General features: G+C 42.3%; 1 protein-coding gene across 1 annotated transcript in view; it reads right to left on the reverse strand.

Moving 5' to 3' along the window:
• PDE1C (phosphodiesterase 1C) overlaps window positions 1–21,889 on the reverse strand; it is a 579,473-nt gene that overhangs the window by 432,026 nt on the left and 125,558 nt on the right. The window contains exon 3 of the mRNA XM_023186040.3: window positions 16,242–16,413. Within this exon, the coding sequence (XP_023041808.1) occupies window positions 16,242–16,413 (172 nt within the window). The remainder of the gene's footprint in view (window positions 1–16,241; window positions 16,414–21,889) is intronic.

Below are 21,889 nucleotides of genomic sequence, written 5' to 3' on the forward strand. Positions count from 1 at the left end.
ATTTTAGAATTTGTTTGGTCACCTTATCTTAGGTGGATTCCTCTCTTTCTCTGCCTTTTTCTCTCTCTCCCCAAAAGGTTGAGCTTGAGCTGAATAACAGAATTCCTAGTGATATTTTATAATTTTTTTAAAAAAAGTATGGCCAGGCACTGTAGCTTATGCCCGTAATTCCAGCATTTTGGGAGGTCAATGCAGGTGGATTGCTTGACCCCAGGAGTTTGAGGCCAGCCTGTACAACATCATGAAACCCTGTCTCTACAAAAAAAATATTTTTTTAAAATTAGCCGGGTGTAGTCACTTGCACCTGTGGTCCCAGCTACCTGGGAGGCTGAGGTGGGAGGATCACCTGAGCCTGGGAGGTCGAGGCTACAGTGAGCTGTGATTGTACCACTGCACTCCAGCCTGGGTGACAGAGTGAGACTGCCTCAAAAACTTAAAAATTTAAAAATTTAAAATGAAATAAATAAATAAGTATAATTAGTAGAGATTAGGCACTACACTAAATGCCTTTTTTAACCTTCTATTTAAATGATTAGGGACACACAAGAAGCTGTAAAAACAGTACAGAGAGGTCCCAGGTACCCATTATCCAGCTCCAATGATAATATTTTAGTACATTATCCAAACCAGCAAATTGATGTGGACATAATAGAATTACCTAAACTACAACCTTACTCAGGTTTCAGGAATTTTTATGCCTAGTATTTTCACATACATTTTCTCATTCCATCCTCCCATCATTATTGCTTCCATTTTGCAGAAAAGAAAACTGAGTCCAAGAAATGCTGAGTAACTTACTGAGTAACTCTGTAAGTTAGAGTCAGGATGGAATCTCAGGTGTGTCTGACTCCAAGCTCTAGTGCTAACCTACCTTCCCTACCACCCCATACCATACAGCGGGCATCACTGTGGTCACAGCAGAGAAAGGGCTCTGGCAAGCCCACAGGTGATGCTGGTGACTTGCTCACAGGTGAGGTCTATGGAGGCAAATGTGTGGCAGACATGAGCTCACAGCCAGACAGGCAGTGAGTTTGAAGAAGGGCTTCCTAGTTCTCCAGGCCAGCAGCTAACGTTGAATTCTTAGACTGAACAATCTACGGCAGGAGGCCCAGGCAGGCAGGGAATAAGCCCAAGGTGACTGGCCAGCCAGTGCTGCAGTGAGAGTCCACACCAGCCACAAGGAAATGGCAGGAAATGAGCAGGCTGGTGTGGCATCAGCATTGGATCAGGGTGCAGAGGCAGGCAGGAAGCAGAGACCTCATTGAAAGGCAAGTCCACAGCAGCATCAAAACCAGAGGACACAGACCTTCTGCCTCACTGCTGGACCAAGGAGGCAGTGTGGCCCAGTGGTTAACTGTGGGTTCTAGAGTCAAACTCTCTGGCTTTGAATCCCAGATCTACCAACTGATAGTAGGATCTTGAATATGTTAATGTCTTTGTACCTCAGTTTCTCCATCTGTGAAATGGAAGTAATAAAAACACTTGTCTCACAGGATTGTTGTAAGGATTCAACAGCTTAACACATACAGCTTGTAGAAAAATGCTGGACACACAATTTCTAGTCAGGTTAGCTGTTATTGTCATCATACACATGTGACTGGATGAGGGATAAGAGGAAAATGCTAGAAAGGAAAGAGAGAAACCACCTCGAAGGTCCCAGGTAGCAGAGTGGTTGGTCAGTGCTGACGACCCAGTGAACGTAGCTGATTAACCCAGAAAAGGTAAATTCCTCCAAACAACACAGAGCCCAGAGCTCACAGTGCACCTTCCAAGCATTGAGTAGGATGCTGACACTGAATCATATCACTTTCTAATTATAAAGCATCAGCTGCTGCCAGACACCATGCTCACCGCATGCATGCCTCCTCAACTCCTCACAGGTAGCCCCTGAGGGAAAGAACATCTAATCCTGTTAAACAGATGAAGAAACTGAGGCTCAGCTTAAAGAGTGTGCTCAAGGTCAGACAGCAGGCAAGGGGTGTAACTGGGATTAAACCAGAGCTCAGTGTTCCCACTACACCCATCATTAAGACGAACACAACGCTCAGTAACAATGGTGTCTGGCACAGCCATGGGTCATGGGTCAGCAGGAGCAGGGAGCAGCATAACTGGGCAGAAATGGCCATGTGAGAAGTGGGATGATTCACTCAAACTCCTTTCTCTGGCTAAGTAACTGCCTCCCCCAAACCATTCCATGAGTTTCTCTCTACTCTGCAATTTCCTATAATTCTAATGGCATCAGTAAAGCCAGATAAAGGACATAGTTTTCCACTGGGCGCGGTGGCTCACGCCTGTAATCCCAGCACTTTGGGAGGCTGAGGCGGGCGGATCACAAGGTCAGGAGATCGAGACCATCCTGGCTAACACGGTGAAACCCCATTTCTACTAAAAATACAAAAAATTAGCCGGGCGCGGTGGCGGGCGCCTGTGGTCCCAGCTACTCAGGAGGCTGAGGCAGGAGAATGGCGTGGGCCTGGGAGGTGGAACTTGCAGTGAGCCGAGATGAGCCACTGCACTCCAGCCTGGGCAACAGAGCAAGACTCCATCTCAAAAGAAAACAAAAAACAAACAAACAAAAAAGACATTGTTTTCATTTTATTTTATTTTTACTTATTTTAAGTTATGGGATTCATGTGCAGGACATGCAGATTTGTTACATAGGTAAATGTATGCCATGGTGGTTTGCTGCACCTATCAACCCATCGCCTAGGTACTAAGCCCTACATGCATTAACTATTTATCCTAATGCTCTCCCTCCCTCTACCCCCACAACAGGCCCCAGTGTGTGTTGTTCCCCTCCCTGTGTCCATGTGTTCTCATTGTTCAGCTCCCACTTATGAGTGTTTTCTGCCAGATTAGGGAACCCCACAAGAGCCCCACTTGGCCCTTCACATCACCAGCAGGACAGGGAATTAGACCTGGATCTGCTGATACACACCTTCATATTCTAAGTCAAAGTTCAATTCTACCCTTTAGGGTTGATGTCTCTCCCTCTAGGGTTGATGGACCACCCCACTTCACCTCTGCTGGGCCCTTGTGACCTTTCTCTCACAAGCAACTGCCTGGACTCCAGGTAGGGTGAAGATACAATGGCTTATAAAACATTGAATGAAAGAAGAGTTCAGAGTCTATACTGATACTAAAATGTAGAAAGGGAGAGAAAGGGAAAGCTCTTATTTATAGTCAAATATCATCCAATACATAGAAAAGAAGTGATAGTTAGAAAATATCATTGATTCAGCCAAGTGCCATCAAGTGATGCTAGAATCACTGCATATGTTTTTTGGGAAAAAGGTTATTTACAGAGTCTCAAAGTGTCTCCCCACAGATGATTTAATCACAATTAAGGTGCCCATTGATTGTGAGAAAAGTACCCTGACAGTGGACAAATTGTGAGAAACAACTTTAACCAGTGACCAAAGTCAACATCACCCATAATAGGATAAACCTCCCTCCTCATTGCTGTGCCGAGAAGGACTCAGTGTCACTTATGTAGTATCCCTGTCAAATGGATGACCTGAGGACACTAGAGGCAATGATCTGAAAAACCAAACTGAGGAACATTCTGCACAACAAAACACACGGCCTGTTTGCTTCAAAATGTCAGTGTCATGAAAGGCAAGAAAGGCTGAAAAACTGTTTCAGTTAAAGGAGACTATCTTTTTGTACCCATTAACCAACTTCTCTTCAACTCCCCTCCCTATTTCAAATACAGTTAGATAGAAGGAATAAGTTCTAGTATTCGACAGTACAATAAGGAAATTATAATTAACAATAACATATTGTATATTTCAAAATAACTAGAGGAGAATTGTAGTGTTCCCAAAACAAAGAAAAGATAATTGTTTGAGGTGATGGACATCCCCATTACCCTGATTTGATCATTATACACTTTATACCTGTATCAAAATATCACATGTACCCCAAAAATATGTACAACTATGTCAACAAAATACAAATAATAAAATAAGGGAACCTAAAGAAACATGACAACTAAAAGTGATGTGTACTTCTAGAGTGGAGCCTGGATCAGAAAAAAAATACGGCTGTTAAAGACATTATTGGGACATTTAGTGAAATTTGAACACAGACTGTATATTAGGTAATAGCGTAATATCAAGATTAAGTTTCCTGAATATGGTAACCGTACTGTAAGGAAATGACCTTATTCTTAAGAGATGCAAGCTAAAGCTGAAAGGTCATGATGTCTACAATTTAGGATTAAAAGATTTGGGGGGAAAAATGGATAGATAGATTGATAGATAGATAGATGATAAACCTAAAGCGAATGTAGCAAAAGGCTAAAAGGTGACTTAGATGGAAGACAATAATCATTTTATTAGTCTTGCAATTGTTCTAGAAGTTTAAATATTGTCAAAACATTATTTTAAAAAACAAATGCAAAAGCATTTCTTAAATACAAGTACCTATAAGTTGGCTTAGAGTTATACACTACAGCCAGATTGAGTGCTACCCAGGGAAATTTAACAACTAAGGAAACTCAACCCTGATTTGAGTAGATGAACTTAAGGATAAAATAATTAGCAGAACATTGCACAAGCATGTAATTATACAATTATAACGCAGGTCCCCTTCACACACAGTTTTCTTATTCAAAACCGGGGCCATTTTCAAAGAATGAGAATGTTAAACAAATCAAAGTTTAAAATTTTGGATCCCTAGACCACGTTTACTCTTTGACTGACATATTCCTATTTCTGACTTTGCAGAGTTCATGAGTCACGCTCTCAGGCAGTTTGTGATATGTCCACCTCAAGTACTTGAGCCTCGTTGCCTGAGCTGGAGTTATCATCCCTTCTAAATGAGGACAAGCATGTCTGTAGCTCTTGTGCAAATAACAATGCTCCCACAGCTGAGCTGACTTCCAGTGTTAGGAGGTAATTGGACCTAGCAAATTCACTTCTGGCTGCACTTAACAGTAATCAATAAATGGGGATCTGCAGCCAGGATACAGTTGTAGGGCTGTTTAGTCAATGACCATTAGCTACTACAGCATTTAGAAGAATGTAATTTTAAAAAATGGTCTCTGTTCCAATCCATGTGGGAAAGCATATTTTCACAAGTTTCTTCCCAAAATTGTCCATGTACTTCCTCCAGGCACCATAGAACACCCAGTGTTTAATCCCCATGCTGTTCTCTAGCTCCATTATTTCATCTCTGTCACAGGCCAGGAAACCTTCATTTCGATGCTATGTGTGCAGGAAACTGAGGCATGGAAATATAATTCCTAATTCTGTAACTTAATTTAAAAATATATACAGTCTCCTTTCCACTTACTCAAAGATTTCCGAGAGCTCCGAAGATTTCTGCCTGTGGAATAAAACTGAAACTCTTTCTCATGGCAAACAGGGCCCTACATTACATTGTCCCAGGCTTACCTTTCCTTTACCTGGTTCCAAACTTTACCTGCCTCTCATTCACATGCCTCAGTCACAAATCAAAGAGTTCCTTCAACATAAGGCATGTGTTCCTGTCTCCTGGCCTTGGTTCACACTGTTCCTTTTGCTTCCCTTTTATGTCCACCATAATCCAGGGTGATCTGTTTTATGGTTATACCATAGTGCCATTCAACATATTCACCCATCTCCGTGAGGTCTGGGAGATGGGGAGAGGGTAGCGGAAGACAAATGGGGCCTGCAGTGGTCTGATTCACCTCATGCAGCTTCAGTGCCCAACACAGGATGCAATTGTAGAGTATGCACTGGGCACATGAATGAGAAGAGAGCATTTGTTATCAGAAAAATTTTAATAAGAAGGAAACCGCTCCTTTTCCTCTAGCAAGGTCAAAAACCCTGCCCTAATGCTGTAAATAGGAACGAATATTTCTACAGAGTAAAACACAGGGCTAAATTATCATAAGGTAATGAACCAATCACATCAAGACAGATTTGCATTAATTACAGGGCACAGTTTTAAAGGGGTCTGCTTTATTTTTATTTAGGGTACCTTAATTTCACTGCAACAAACAAATGCAGTTAAAGTCATTCATCACGGAAAGTTGTAAGGGGTGACATATGGTGTTTTTGAGATAGTTCCCAGTGTAGAGTCCCATATCGGTAGGCCAATCTGTCTCTTTACTTCATCCACCATTAAGACTTAGCCCTAAGCCTGGTACTGGGGAGGAGGAGGCTATAAGGGAGGAGAAGTAGAAAGGCAGAGATCCAACTTTTCTGGCAGGGGAGATGACAGAGAGAAGAGAAACTAGAGCAGAAGAGGCAAGGGTGAGACGTGGGTGTCCTCCTCTTCTCTCTCTGGAGGGATATTCACCCAAAAACCAGAAGCTCTACATCAAAGTAAACTTGGTGGCCAGTAGAGTCAGGTAAAGGGAAGCTGAGTTTTAGCTTTTCCAGGTTGTCTGTAGGCTCTTTGTGGTTTGGACAGGCCCCAGAGTCTCCCACAAGCTCCTGAAGCCAAATCTCAGAAGTTACCTGGGATTGTGACTAAGAGTTAGTCCTGGAGGTTGCCATGGGGACAAAGTAGCCACAGGCTAAAGTCTGGACCATCTGATCCTGAAACACACAATAATCAAAACCAGACCTTCCTTGGGGCCTGTAGCACTGCCGTAGGGGGAGTGGAAAGGGGCTGGGAGAGAAATACAGGCAGCAAGGGGGGCCAGATCATACCAGACAGCAGAGTCACACAAACCAGACACCATCTTGGTGAGCTGCAGGGTGCCAGAAGGGACATCTGAACCAATGAGCATTTTTCTGAAAGAAAACTAAATCATCAGGAAAAAAAAAAAGTGTCATCCAAATGGTAAGTTCATGTTTGACTTTAAATGTAGGGTTCCTCCCTAGTTCCCCTTAAAGTGGGGGCTCCAGAGGAAGAGTAGTTCAACTAAAAAGGAAATTAAGAAGCAACATTTTCTCACACATCTTGGGGTATTGACAAAGTTGCAGCCCTGTTACATAGGTATTTCTCACATTAGGCTCATAATCTATAAAGTACATTTTCTGGATAGTAATTCTTCATTCCCTACTAATTGACAAGAATAAACCCTCTATCCTCCAATAAGCCAAGTCAAAAAATTTTAGTGAAGAAAGAAATATGGGCCAGGTGTGGTGGCTCACGCCTGTAATCCCAGCACTCTGGGAGGTCTAGGTAGGTGGATCACTGGAGGCCAGAAGTTCAAGACCAGCTTGGTCAACATGGTGAAACCCCATCTCTACTAAAAATACAAAAATTAGCTGGGCGTGGAAGCTGAGGCACGAGAATCACTTGAATCCAGGAGGCAGAGGTTACAGTGAGCTGAGATCACACCACTGCACTCCAGCCCGGGTGACAGAGCAATACTCTGTCAAAAGAAAGAAAGGAGAGGAGAGGAGAGGAGAGGGAAGAGAGAAAGGAGAGGAAATGGAAGAGAGAGAGAGAAGGAATATGGTGGGGGTAGGCCCCTACTAGCTGACTTCTGCAAACCACTGCCTATATTTTAGGCTTCCAAATTCTGCAATGCATTTTTAACAGCATTACTCTTGCTGCCCTCTCTCCCAACCAGGAATTTCTCTAATGCCTGAGATGTACTGAATTTATACTTCCAGCTCCTAGAATTATACCACCCTTTTCATAGGAGGTTCATGAGCTAAACCATAAAAAATGAATTGGATTGCAAAACCACAGCCCATTCATTCAATCAACAAATACACCCAAAGCATCTATGATATGCCAGGCAATCCAGGCAGTGGGTCCCTGCCACCCAGAAAAATTTCTATCTAATGCAAAATATGAATAAGAATAGTGTGGGATGTGCTACTATGGGTCAATGGTAGTGTCCAGACAGCACGTGGATAGGAGGTTGGGCAGCCCAGTTGTGGAGGTATCTAAGAGCACCCTTGACCTTGGGCTACACCCATGAGCTCACTGCCAATCTCCTCTACTCTGCTGCTCCCACCTTCATAGCTTCTTGGTGCTACCTTCACACATCAAGTACTCTATTGAAGATCTCTTCCCTGAGAGTCTACAGGTTGTGTACAATGAAGTTACTGCTTATGCAACTGAAGACAAGAAGTGCATTTACCTCGTACCCCACACTGACCCCCAGGGGTAGTTTAGTCCAAGCTGATCTCAAATCTTCACACTTCCTTCCTTTATTCAGAGAGAACTTCAGGGATTCCCTGCATATTTTGGGTCTTTATGTGGGCTGGAACAGCAGTTCCTGTTGCTAATTAGGAAACATAGAGAAGTTTATCCACACTTCACATTGGCAGGGTGAGTTAGGTGGAAGCTCCAGAAGGAATGTCCCGCTCCTCCTCCCAACCCAACAGCACTGAAAGCTTCCTGAGGGTTATTCTAGGATGAATAACTCACACTTGGTAAAATGTGCCGCTGAAATTTATTGTGGTTGAGGCATATGCTGAGGGGTTGAGGACACCTCAGATGAGCTACATTCCCGGGGGTGGAAGCCTGGATTTCTCAACGGCCTGAGAAGAATGTGCTCTGGTTGGAAAAAGGATGCATTCTGTAGGGGGAGTCAGCCCTGGAGACAAGCCCACTGGCTAGGAGCCAGAGGCGTCCATCAGCAGACCTTCTGTGTGGAGTTCAACATTTGTGAACATTTCTTGGACAATGAAAATAATAATATTTTGAGTGCAATTACAATTTTCTCCTTATGTTGTAGTTTCTTTAATCTCAATGCTTCCCCAAAATCCCCTGTAAGGCAATAAAAGTACAAGATACTAAAGAAAATTGTGGCTTGCCCCATGTTCCCTCCCACTAGAGCCCATAGGGAAGATACAGTATCAAATATAAAATTAAATATAGAGAGACTGGCCCAGAATATCTATGCCAGTAGCATTGGAGCTATGCCCCCCACGCCAAGCTAGAAGTAGTACACCAGCAGAGAACTGCAGTGTGATGGGAGACTGTGGTTCTCTGAGAAGCAGATGTCAAGACAGGATTAGACATACAAGAGATGTATTGGAGTAAAATCTGTAAAAATAAATGAGTAAAGAGCTGAGCGAGGCTGAGAAAGCCATCAGACCTGGATGCAGGTCTGACTCCCAGTAAAAGAAAGTTGGGTAGAAGTGTCTGAGACTGTACTGCAGCTCTAAAGAAAGTTCAGCAAGGCCATTAGTGAGTCTGAACACCAAAGTCACCATCAGAGGAGTTCCATGTCTCCCAGGAACAGCTGACCTTAGGGTCCCTGCCATGCTCAGTCAATGTCAATGGGCTCCTCTGGGATGCACAGCCTCGGCCATCACAGGGATAAATTTCCCCCACACAAGCTAGGAGGCCATGGGTCAAGTTCACCTTCTGTGATCAGAGATATGAAAGGTACATTCTCATGGCCACCACAGAGATAAGCCCTCCCTTCCCAAAATACCAGGGAGAGGACCAACAAGAATGCAAGAGGAATAATGTCTACCTCATATATACTTGGTCATTTTTTAACAGTGAAAAATCTGTCTCTAAAAACTTACAAAGAGAGACCTAAACATTGCCTTTATATGAAGCCAAGGTTGCAATAAAAACTTCTCTAGGCTTTAAAAATTCTCAGAATTCATTCTTTCATTCTTCCCCTTGGCAAATGATTTGGATTTGCAAAGACTAAAGGTGAAAAATAACTCCAGGAAGGCAACACTAAGTCAGGAGAGTAGGTGTCCCCAGAAGTTTCCAGTGGGTGAGCAACACTCAGTGATAGAAGAGTATGTGTGACCAGACTTCCTATGAGCTAATTGGGAATTTTAACCCATGATTCATCCTAGGGAGGGGCCGAAGCTCCAGGGGACGCTACCCCACACCATGCCATATCATCAGCCAGATTGCACATTTCCTGAAAGTAATCAAGTCAGAAACTGACATTTTGGCAGCAGCCCCTAGTGGAAAAATGACTGCCAAAAGTCAAAATGAGGATGAGTTCAACGATTTAATTCTGCATGGAAAATGCAATCCATTAAATGGGATCTGACAAGGCCTTAATCTCATCCGTAGCTGAGGGTGTTGGCTCAATGCGGTTCTGCTCTCTGGAACATATTCTTAGTAAGCTATCTATAGAATCTAGAAAGCCTTTGCCAAAGCCCAAATAAGTCCATTCTAAGTGGGAAGAGAAGCTCACCAAGCCCCCACTGACTCTGTAGGGAGTAAGCACACGATTCTTCCAAGTGCAAAATTATCAAAACCTGGCAACTCAACCTGTGTTGGCAGTCACATGATTCAAGGCAAAGTAACTGAGATGGGCAATGCACTGAGTGGCTTCAGAATTTCCACCACTGCCCAAGGAGGTCGGGCCCACAGCCAGCATCACTCACAAAGCATCCATAGGGCTCATATTCCCTGGCTGGGGCCCATTGCATAACCCAGTCACAAAAGAAAGAGTTGGGAGTGTACAGGATCAATCTTCTCCCAAACAGGGTTTTAAAAACTGAGTGAGAAAGACTTAGAGGCTGTCACCTTCGTTGGCCCACTTAATCCTAACAGCAGCCCCCAAAGCCCATTATTTTACTGTTTGCATGTGAAAAATGAGTAAAGAGAGCAAAACCATTACTCAAATCATGTAGTTTAAAAGATTGTTTGCAAATTCATACTTGTGGGATTCCAAAGCCTGTGTTTCACCACACAGAAGGTGGTGGTCCTCAGACCACTGCATCAGTTGGAGCTTGTTAGAAATGCAGATTCACAGGCTGCACCCCAGACCTACTGAATCAGGATCTGCATTTAATAGGATTCCCCAAGGAATTCATTTAGACATAAGGTTTGAGAAGCAGTGCCTTCAATGGCTTCTATCCAAAAGGGGTAGGTGGATTGAAAACATAAGTCTAGACTAGAAAAAGATTCAGTGCAATAGAACAGGGCCAGTCTTATAGGATACATAAAATATGTATAAAAATATAACTCAAACAATATATCCAAAGTGCACACTCAAATTAGTATAACCAATCACACCATATCTTTTTTCACCAACAACAAATCCGGAGACATGAAGTCCAAGGTTATGTGGTGCTAGTAGAATATGCTGAAGGAGCAAGGCTATAGAGCTAGGTGGACTTGGTTGAAATCTCCAGCTCTGCCACCTGCTGGGTGACTTTGGGCAAGCTGCTTGATCTCTCTGAGCCTCAGTTTCCTGACCTGTACAACTGAGAAAATAATACTCAACTTGCCAGGGTTTGGGTGGATTAAATGAGCAAATGAATGCACAGTCCTTGGCACACAGCAGATGCTCAATAAATACTGGCTTCTCTTACTTGTGGTACCATCTGAGCCAGGTCCCTCCCACCTCTGGGAATGTGTACACCAGAGGCTGGGGAGAGAAACCTCTCTCAGCAGCCAGCTCTTTCCTGTTCTCTTGGGTCCTCTAGTGGCAGGTATTGAGATTCCTGTGACTAATCAGACTGGATGGACTTGTCTGTCTTCCTTAGCCCCAGGTTCAATTTATTTTCTATCCTCTTTTAAGAAAAGCCTAAGCAGAGCAACAGGTTTAAAGGGATAAAATATGAGAAAGAAGGAAAGAGGCACCCAAGGTGAGTTCCCAGGAGTGTCTATTTTCCAGGCACTGAAGCCTTTTTCTTTATTTATGGCTCCCACTTTCTTCTTTTCAAAAATCTCAGATTTTGAAAACAGACCTTTCATGCCACAAATTTAGTGAGCTTTCAGGGCCCACAGTGTCTGCACGTGGAGCCATAAAACCCATGTTTGATCCTATTTAACTTTGTATGTGTAGGCTCAAGGGCATGCAAGGATTCCAGGGAGTGCTGAGCACGAATACAAAATTAACACTTACTGAGCTCGTTCTGGGTGCTGGACACTGTGCTTGGCTCATTCACATGCATTATCTCCTTTAAATCCTCCCCAAACCCCGGGAAGGGGGTCTCTTTATCCCCATTTCAAAGATTTTAAAACAGGCCGGAATAGGTAGGTTTGTTCTCACACTGCTATAAATAAATACCTGAAACTGGATAATTTATAAAGGAAAGACGTTTAATTGACTCACAGTTCCACATGGCTTGGGAGGCCTCAGGAAACTTACAGTCAAGGCAGGAGATGAAGAGGAAGTAAGGACCTTCTTCACATAGCAGCAAGAGAGAGAAGAGTAAGCAGGGGAAATGCCAGAAGCTTATAAAACCATCAGATCTTGTGAGAACTCACTCACTATCACAAGAACAGCATGGGGAAATGCCCCCATAAGCCAATCATCTCCCATCAGATTCCTCCCTCGACACATGGAATTACAATTCAAGATGAGATTTGGGTGGGGACACAGACCCAAACCTTATCAATAGGCAAGTGACCTGCTCAAATTAACATAGCAAAACACTCCTAAATCTCACCTAGTGCAGTGGTTCTCCCGGTGTGATCCTGGACCAGCAGCATCAGTATAACCTGAAGCTTGTCAGGGAACATTCTTGGGCCCTACCTACATCTGGGATGAGCCCACAATCTGTTTTAACAATCCCCCCCAGGTGATTGTGATGCACACTCAAGTTTGAGTCATCAGACCACTCTTCAAGCCCAACCTTAGCCTGGCAGTTAAGAAAACAGAGGTTTTGCCACCAAAAAAAAAAAGACATTATGTGAAGCAGTGGATATGTTATTTAGCTTGATTTAATCATTTTGCAATGTACACATACGACAAAACATCATATTATTTTACATTGTAAATGATATACAAATTTTGTCAATTATATCATTATAAAGCTGGGGGGTTGGGGGGAGGAGGAAAAAACAGAGGTTTGAAGAGATGAAGCAATTGGCCAGGGGTAATAGAGTTGGAACTGAAACCCAGTACAGCCACTATCAGAAGTCAAATTTTCCCACCTGGATAGCTTAAACTGTTCCTTTCTCAGAGAGTAAAGACTAAAGCCCTTAGTACAACTAAGCACTAAACTGTGTTGCCTTCCAGCAATATTGGCTGGGATCTGAATCTGGGCAGCCACAAGGAGACCTTCCCCTCAAGCCCTGGAAGCTTGGTCCCAAGACTGTGCAAAACTCTCTGCCCCAATACACAGAGTATTTGCCTCATCAGCACTGCCCAGCCAGGAAGGGGACAAGAGGGAAGACTGTCAGGGACCACACCCAGAGTTGAGATGGCATTTGCACAAATCTCAACTATTGACACAACCCTTGGGGAAGAAAGGTGGTGCCTTCATTTTCCAAAATCTTTATTTCCAAGTCAGTGTGTCAAATTCTCACTTTCAGCTATACCCTCTGGCATTATTAGTAACTGACATTAATCCAGCAACAATCCAGAGTGTTTGCAGGCCATACTTAGGGATCGCAGCCTGATTGGAAGACAAGGCCCAGGGACATGTCTTGAAGCTGCATTTGAATCACAAGCATGCTTTTTATGTGAGTTTATAGATGATATACTTATTTGGGGTGGGGTGATAAAGTAAGACTTAAAGTTTTCCCAAGCCACTCCTTGCTGCTGCATTGGAGACTAGCAATCCACCAGCAATTTTTTATAGGCTTTCTCTCTCCAGGCCAGTTTCTTCATCTCTAAAATGGACAGAATCCTTGAGTTTTTTGGGTTAAGCCTGGCAAATAAGAACAGTTATTGCTGATGTAACATGGAGTCTGGTGGAGACTGAAACATAAAAATATTTGAATTTTTTTTGAAAAACACCCATCATTGATAAATTTGTAAATAATTCATATATTTGGAAATGGAAAGTAGAATTTAGCTTTAGAGCAGACTGTCCCTTTGCTCTGAAAAGAACTACTTAAATGAAAATACTAAATGCAAATATTAAATAAGTACACACATTTTGTCCTGGTGGTAGCTTGTATATATTTGCCTCCACCTTACAGAGAGCTAGAAAAGATTTCTGGGGAAAGTGGAATTAAGTATCTAACCCCTTCCTTTTGAGAATCAACATTATTAGAATATGTCTCAGAAAAACTGTGGTTGTGCTGAGGCCAAGGGTCAGGAAAAGACAACAGAAGCCACAGACAGGAGACATCACAAGGAAGAGGTAATCTAGGTTGGTGACAAAAATGCCTAGTTTCACTGAGGTCAGAAAGTCCACGCTCAACATGAGACCTCATTTCCCTAGCAAGGGACAAAAGGCATAGCAGGATAAGCAATGATTCTTGAACCACTGTCAATAAGGCTGGGGGTCCTTGGGAATAGTGAGGGTCAAGAACCCCAAGAAAAGACTGGACCTCCTGATAATTTGGCACATTGGGCTTATTGACATTGTCATTTGTATCTTGTTTGTTAAGAGCTGATGACCATATTTCCTGGCCCTAAACTCCAAATGCCCTCCAAGTATGACCAAGGAAAAAGAGAAGGAAGTAATCAAAGCTATCACTAACCCTTATTGTGGTACCACTCAGTGGTAATGACCCTACAGAGGAGCTGTGAGGTAACCTTGATTCTGCTCTGATTTATTCATTGATAAACTCTTCCCATACCTGAGTAGTTTACTTGTAGTAATTTATGCACAACAAATCTCACAGCTGATCATGCCACCACAATTAAGGACAATTGCAGAAGAAAATATTTACCATTTAGCATTGTCATCAAAATCAGCCATCTTTTTTGGAAGAAAAGATAATTACAGAATAGTATACAGTTGTATTAAGGGTACCAGTAAGTAAGTAAATAAATAAATAAATAAATAAATGCTAATGGATTTCTTGTCTCAATTGCTAAAGGGTTGGCATATACCTGCATGCACCTGCAGTCTTCTTCCTACAGCACCAAATGTTACAAGGAAACAGAAATAAGTCCTGATATTCAATGTATAACTTAATCTCTTTCAGAAACCAAGACACTGCTACATGTTACACCTAACAGATCAAATGACGCTCATGGGCATCAATACATTCTCTCTATTAAAGAGCACCAAGAGAATGCAAACAAAACAGATGATGGTAAAGGAGTTGAGTGAGCAAATAAGATGTTCTTTTCATGAGAGTAGCTCTTTGCCCGTTCATCGAAGAAGATGATGAACCTGGTTTGGGATGAAAAGAGTAGCTATAAGAACCCTTAGGAGAAGCGATTGACTCCATAAGAGATGCTCCAAGGTGAGAACACATAGACAGAGAAAGCCATTCACAGTCCCCTCTTTCATCACAGTCACTTGCTGAGAATTGCAGGTTCATAAGATGTACTTCTCTCCAGGTGAGTGAGTTTTAGTTTATTCAAAACCTTATGATGCAATAACCAGGCCCTTAGTAGGAATAAAAACAGCATTTGCCTGCAATTCTTGTCTCACCAATGCACTCGTCACACTGTATAAAGAAATCCAAACCCCTATTTATCACTCCTTTCTGAACTCATCTATAATTCAATAGACACTAAGAACCTTCACACAATGAAATGGCTCTCACTGAGGAATTACGCATATCACCTGGATGCAAAAGAGAGTACACTTTTCAAATCTATTTCATGGAACTCCAAGAGCTGTCTGAATTGTTTATGGGGAAAGAAAAATGAGGTTTATATGTTCTGCTAACCATGTGGAGAGTATGAAAGTCTATAGTGGAAAGAAAAGTGAAAGAAGTAAAATTGATATAACAGGAAGAAAGGAGGGGCAGAAAGCAATCTGGAAAAATGATCGAGTCTTAATTTCTGAAACCAGTAGTACTGTAAATGTACTGTTTCAAATGTGAGTCTGAAAGACCCATTCGGGGAAAAAAAGTCACCTTTTTACACCACATTCATACTCAGATTGGTTTTTATTTAATATGGGTGAGAAGGTAAGGGACGGAGTTATAATGAAAATGTAGTACAATACCAAAAGAAAATAAGAGACCTTGCGGGAAGATGCAAGGCTAAACGATGAACTAGAACAGAGTAAACAGCCACCTGGTAAACAACATGAGAAACTTCTCACTTCATTTCCGTCAGCAGCAGCTCTTACATCTTTTACAACTGGAAACCTTTCCCCAGCAAGAGACTCTAAAGACACAGGACTGAATTAATTCCCAACACATGCTTTTCTTCTACGCCCTTATCTGGATGCGTCATCCTCCTTTGAAGCAAAAGACTCATTAATCCAATTCAAATTGCCAACATCAGTAAATCCTTTGCCTCAGCATTTAAATGCCAATACCAATTAAATACCAACAGCAACTTAACTACTGATAAGATCTTCACTACATTCAGGAAATCCAGCCAGAAGTCCAGCTAGCATTGATTCCAACCCTCCTTCATCAGTTCTAATTTACTCAGTGCAAAGAAATGAAGTAATTTGCTGTCCACACTGACTATGCATCTAACTGGATTGAAACAACTCCACAAGCAAATAAGAAGGAACACATTGAGTTGCAATCCACCAAACCTGAAGGATGTCTTCACCAAGACTTCCGGGCTATCCAGCTGTGGCAATTCATCAGCTAGGATTTCTTCTGGGGGTCGAGGGTCATGGACAATTGTTGGCCGTGGCTTCTCCTTGACATTCCCTGTGAGCCCATCGATGAGGGAGTTCCACAGACAGTTCTGTGACTTAGACCCTGAGGCATAGGGAAAAGAGAGATGCAGGTGAATCATCCACCAGTTGACTCCATGTCCTGCCTTTCCCAACTCAGGATCTTCCAAGGCAGAGCAGGGAAATTTATATACTTCTTATCATCTCCACCAACATTAGAGAGCTGTAACCAGGAATTTTTACATTTATATGTAGAAAATAGGCTACCACTCTGAGTATTTTGACTCAAAGCTAAGTTATTGGATATATCTTGTCTTATTGCAGTGGTGATCAGCCCTAACTCCTGACAGAGCCACAGGTATCTATTTAGATGTTTAGTCAGCAATTGGAAGTATATAAAGCACTACCATCTTAGGGAACAGTGAGGATGTTCAAACTCAAGTCTCCCCTATAAACTCGGCTTGCCTGAAGCTTAAGACTCCATTCTATGGAGACACCCACCCCAAAGAGGGCACCACCTTTAAGAACTAGAACTCACGATCAACAGGTTGATTCTTCTACAATATCAAGACCCAGGAAAATTACATGTATGTTTATGCATGTAAAACTTCAAACATGTGAGATAAATGTTAAAGATGGGCATCAAGTGAAAGCGGTGTCTACAAAAGGAGAGCCTGATCCGCCAGGTGATCAAGGTCAAACTCAACAGTGAGAAGTTGTGCTGATAGTGTGTGCCCTTGATATGATGTCATGAAAATGTCACTTTGCTCTGTGTAGTAGGCATGTTTCTAGCTTCCATAAACTTGATGCTGTAACATCTGCCCTACATGCATGTGCCCAACACAGCTCGTTCTGGACAACCAATAGTATGCCTGAGTCACCTGACCTTGGCCTCCTGTCTCCCTTGTTGCCCCACTCTCCCCGAACCCCCAACTCCCCAGGGAAAGTCCTCCTTCCCGGGGTGTGCTTCTAAAACACAAACCGGCCAATCCAGAGTCCACACACCAACTACTTCCCTTGTAGGACTTTCACACCCCTGGCCACTCTTCACTGGGCCTAATCACCTCAGGGCCTGGTACCAGGCAACTAGGTATTAGGCAGCCCCTAGGCTCCAGCCCCCCGAAATCATTCAAACCAGCCAGTCCCAACCTTGCTTACCCTGCCTTGCCTGTTCCTTCTTGCAGAAACCACAACAAAGGTTCCTGCCCACAATGTCCCACCCCCACCTCCTAATTGACACCAGTGCTTCCCCAGATGGCCCCATAACATGACATGGAAGCCCTCTCTTGGGAACTGTGGGTAACAAATTCTCTTTACAATGGCATTTGTCTCCTTATCTGTTGACCTTACCATACCTAAACAGAAATAAAACTTATTAAACAATCAGTCTAAAACACCCAGTCTAGTCATGGAGAAAACATTAGATAAACCACTTGAAGAACTTGTGACAGAACACCTGAGTAGCGCTCTTCAAAACAGCCAAAGGCACCAAATACTGTTGAGCCTCCATATCCATGGGTTCCATGGATTCAAACAACTAAAGAAGGAAAATATTCAGAAAAAAAAAATGCATCTGTAGAGAACACTCACAGACTTTTTTGTCATTATTCCCTAAACAATACAATAACTACTTATTATTATACTTAATTATAATTATTATTATTAAAATTAAATTATTAAAATTATTATTTTAATAAAATTTTGTTATTTTAATAAAATTACATTATTAAAATTATTGCTATTGAAATTATTATTTACTTAATATTATTATTATTCCTTAAACAATACAATAACTATTTAGTTAATATTTACATTGTATTAGGTATTACAAGTTATCTAGAAGTGATTTAAAGTATATGGGAGGATGTGCATAAATTATATGACAATACTACATCATTTTATATCAGGCACTTGAACCTCTGAGCATTTTGGTACCTGAGGGAACCAACCCCCTTGGAAATAGAGGGACTAGCGTATAAGGAAAGTCTGAAAAACTATCACAGCCAAGAGGAGCCTAAAGACATGATGACTAAATGTAATGTGGCATCCTAGATGGGATCCTGGAACAGAAAAAGGACATTCAATTAAAAACTAAAGAAATTTGAATACTGTGTGGATGTTCGCTGCTCAGAATGTACAGATATTTGTTCATTAACTGTTACAAACGTACCAAGCTAATGTAAGAAGTTAATAATGCAGGAAACTGGGTGTAGGCTGTATGAGATCTCTGTATTATCTTTGCAATTTTTCTGTATATCTAAAACTGTTCTAAAATAAAAATTCATAAAAATAAAAGTAAATAAAAATCATAAATAAATCATAATTGATTAAATAACTATTATTTTAAAAATCTATGAGCAAAAAATTTTTAAGTAGAGCCTGAAGACATTACCATTACCATTAACCCATTGCCATTGGTTTGTGCTGGTTATGTCTACCCAGATAAAAGAAAAAGTTTGTCTTTACACAAAGACACTGTCAGGTCGAGTGAACAGGCCACCTATAGAATGGGAGAATATTTTTGCAATCTACTCATCTGACAAAGGTCTAATATCCAGAATTTACAAGGAACTTAAACAAATTTACAACAACAACAACAAAAAAACCCCATCAAAAAATGGCCAAAGGATACGAACAGACACTTCTCCAAAGAAGACATTTACATGGCCACCAAACATATAAAAAAAGCTCTACACCACTGATCATTAAGAGAAAAACAAATCAAAACCACAATGAGATACCATCTCATGCCAGTCAGAACAGCAATGATTAAAAAGTCAAGAAGCAGCCAGGCATGGTGGCTCATGCCTGTAATCCCACCACCTTGGGAGGCCAAGGCAGGTGGATCACCTGAGGTCAGGAGTTCAAGACTAGCCTGACCAACATGAAGAAACCCCGTCCCTACTTAAAATAACAAAATTAGCCGGGCATGGTGGTGTATGTCTGTAATCCCAGCTACTTGGGAGGCTGAGGCAGGAGAATCGCTTGAACCCGGGAGGCAGAGGTTGCAGTGAGCCGAGATCACGCCATTGCACTCCAGCCTGGGCAACAAGAGCAAAACTCCATCTTAAAAAATAAATAAATAAATAAAATAAAGTCAAGAAGAAATAGATTCTGGCGAGGCTGTGGAGAAATAGGAACACTTTTACACTGTTGGTTGGAATGTAAATTAGTTCTTCCATTGTGGAAGACAGTGTGGTGATTCCTCAAGGATCTAGAACCAGAAATATACCATTTGACCCAGCAATCCCATTACTGGGTATATACCCAAAGGAACATAAATCATTCTACCATATAGACACATGTACACATACGTTTATTGCAGCACTATTTACAATAGCAAAGACATGGAGCCATCCCAAATGCCCATCAATGATAGACTAGATAAAGAAAATGTAGCACATATACACCATGGAATACTATGCAGCCATAAAAATGAGAATGAGATCATGTCCTTTGCAGGGACATGGATGAAGCTGGAAGCCATCATCCTCAGCAAACTAACATAGGAACAGAAAACCAAACACCACATCTTCTCATTCATGAGTGGGAGTTGAACAATGAGAACACACGGACACAGGGAGGGGAACAACGCACACCAGAGCCTGTTGAGGGGTGGGGTTTAGGGGAGGGAACTTAGAGGACGGGTCAATAGGTGCAGCAAACCACCACAGCACATGTATACCTATGTAACAAACCTGCACATTCTGCACATGTATAGTGGAACTTAAAGTAAAATAAAAATAGAATAATATAAAATAACAATAAATAAAAATTAAAAAAAAAAAACCACTGTCAGATCACTATGCCATGCACCATAGAGCTGTGTCTATGCAAAATACTGGATTTTTCTAATTCACACAAAGGCTCCGTGTGGGGCATGAGGGATGGGCATGAAGGAGTGAGAAGCAGTGCTAGCTAACACACACCATGCATGGGATAGGCAGATAGAGAATGGATTTGTGTGCACATGGGGATTCCTCCCTGAGACCTTGGCCAGTCACCTGCAGCCCACCACAGAAGAAATCACCCTGGCTTGTTGTGCCAGAAGGACAGCTCTGCCAGGAAGATTGAAAGAACCTTACGCACGACAGGGAGTGCCTCACATGGATCCCTGAGCCTACAAGCAAGGACACCCATGTGTCAGCAAACAGCTCTTTCAATGCCCATGCCATAACTGACCTCCCTTGGGGTGTCCATCCAAACTGCTTTTGTGTCTATCAAGAGAAAATTAAAGTGCATCAGTGGAAGGAAACAGATTCCTCAAACCCCTGAAAGACAAGACAGCCTTTTTTGTTTTTTAAAGGCCCTACACATATATCTTAATAAGATCTGGTCCTATTAACGAAGTCTGGTTCTGTATTAATGAAGATCAGTTCTATGTTAATGAAGGTCTGCTTCTGGGAGGAAGAACAAGAACAGCAGCCTGTTTTCTTAAACCTGATCTAAGTGAAGGCCTTACAGTAAAGTTCCTGCACATCCCCCTTTATTCCTTCATTTTTTTCATTCAGTAAACACATATTGAATTCCCTCAATGTGCCAGGTTTCATTCTTGGCCCTAGAAATGGAAAGATGAATGAGACTAGTTCCCAAGGGAACCCACAAGCAATCACAATAAACTGGCAATGCACCATAACTGAGGGGCAAACAGAGGGCTATGGGACCCAGAGGAGAGCTCACTCACTCTGCCTCGGGTCCCTGGGGAAAACCACACAGAGAACATGACATTGGATATGGTCTAAAGCATGAGACACTCTTCAGCAGGTAGAAAAGAGGGGAAAACAATCAGTGCAGACAGCATATGCAAAGGCTTAGAGGCCTAACAAAGCAGCTCCTGAGGCTGGCACGAAGCCACAGGGGCAGTGTCCAGAGATCGGGTCAGAGGCCTGTTGGGCCATTTGCAAAGTGCCTTGAATAAAATGTTACTCATTTAAGAATTTATCCTCAGGCCGGGCGCGGTGGCTCAAGCCTGTAATCCCAGCACTTTGGGAGGCCGAGACGGGCGGATCACGAGGTCAGGAGATCGAGACCATCCTGGCTAACACGGTGAAACCCCGTCTCTACTAAAAATACAAAAAAAACTAGCTGGGCGAGGTGGCGGGCGCCTGTAGTCCCAGCTACTCGGGAGGCTGAGGCAGGAGAATGGTGTAAACCCGGGAGGCGGAGCTTGCAGTGAGCTGAGATCCGGCCACTGCACTCCAGTCCGGGCGACAGAGCAAGACTCCGCCTCAAAAAAAAAAAAAAAAAAAAAAAAAGAATTTATCCTCCAAGCAATAAAAAGAAAGAGAAGACAGATTTTTGAGCAAGGTTGTGGTGACACAGCCATATCTGTGTTTCAGAGAGGAAACTACTGTGCTGTGGAGTAGCGACTTATGAGGAATGGCAGGCTCATAGGAAGACCTTCTGAATCCATAGAGTGCCATGCATTTAACTGTGGGTGAGATTACATCTTATCCATAAATATGTAACTAATATTTAAATATACATAGATGTGATTAATAAAATTACAAATTCATCTAAAACTATTAATGAATTCATAAGAGCTTTTTCACCATTTTCTC

This window comes from Piliocolobus tephrosceles, chromosome 8 (assembly GCF_002776525.5).
Source record: "Piliocolobus tephrosceles isolate RC106 chromosome 8, ASM277652v3, whole genome shotgun sequence".
Taxonomy (NCBI): domain Eukaryota; kingdom Metazoa; phylum Chordata; class Mammalia; order Primates; family Cercopithecidae; genus Piliocolobus; species Piliocolobus tephrosceles.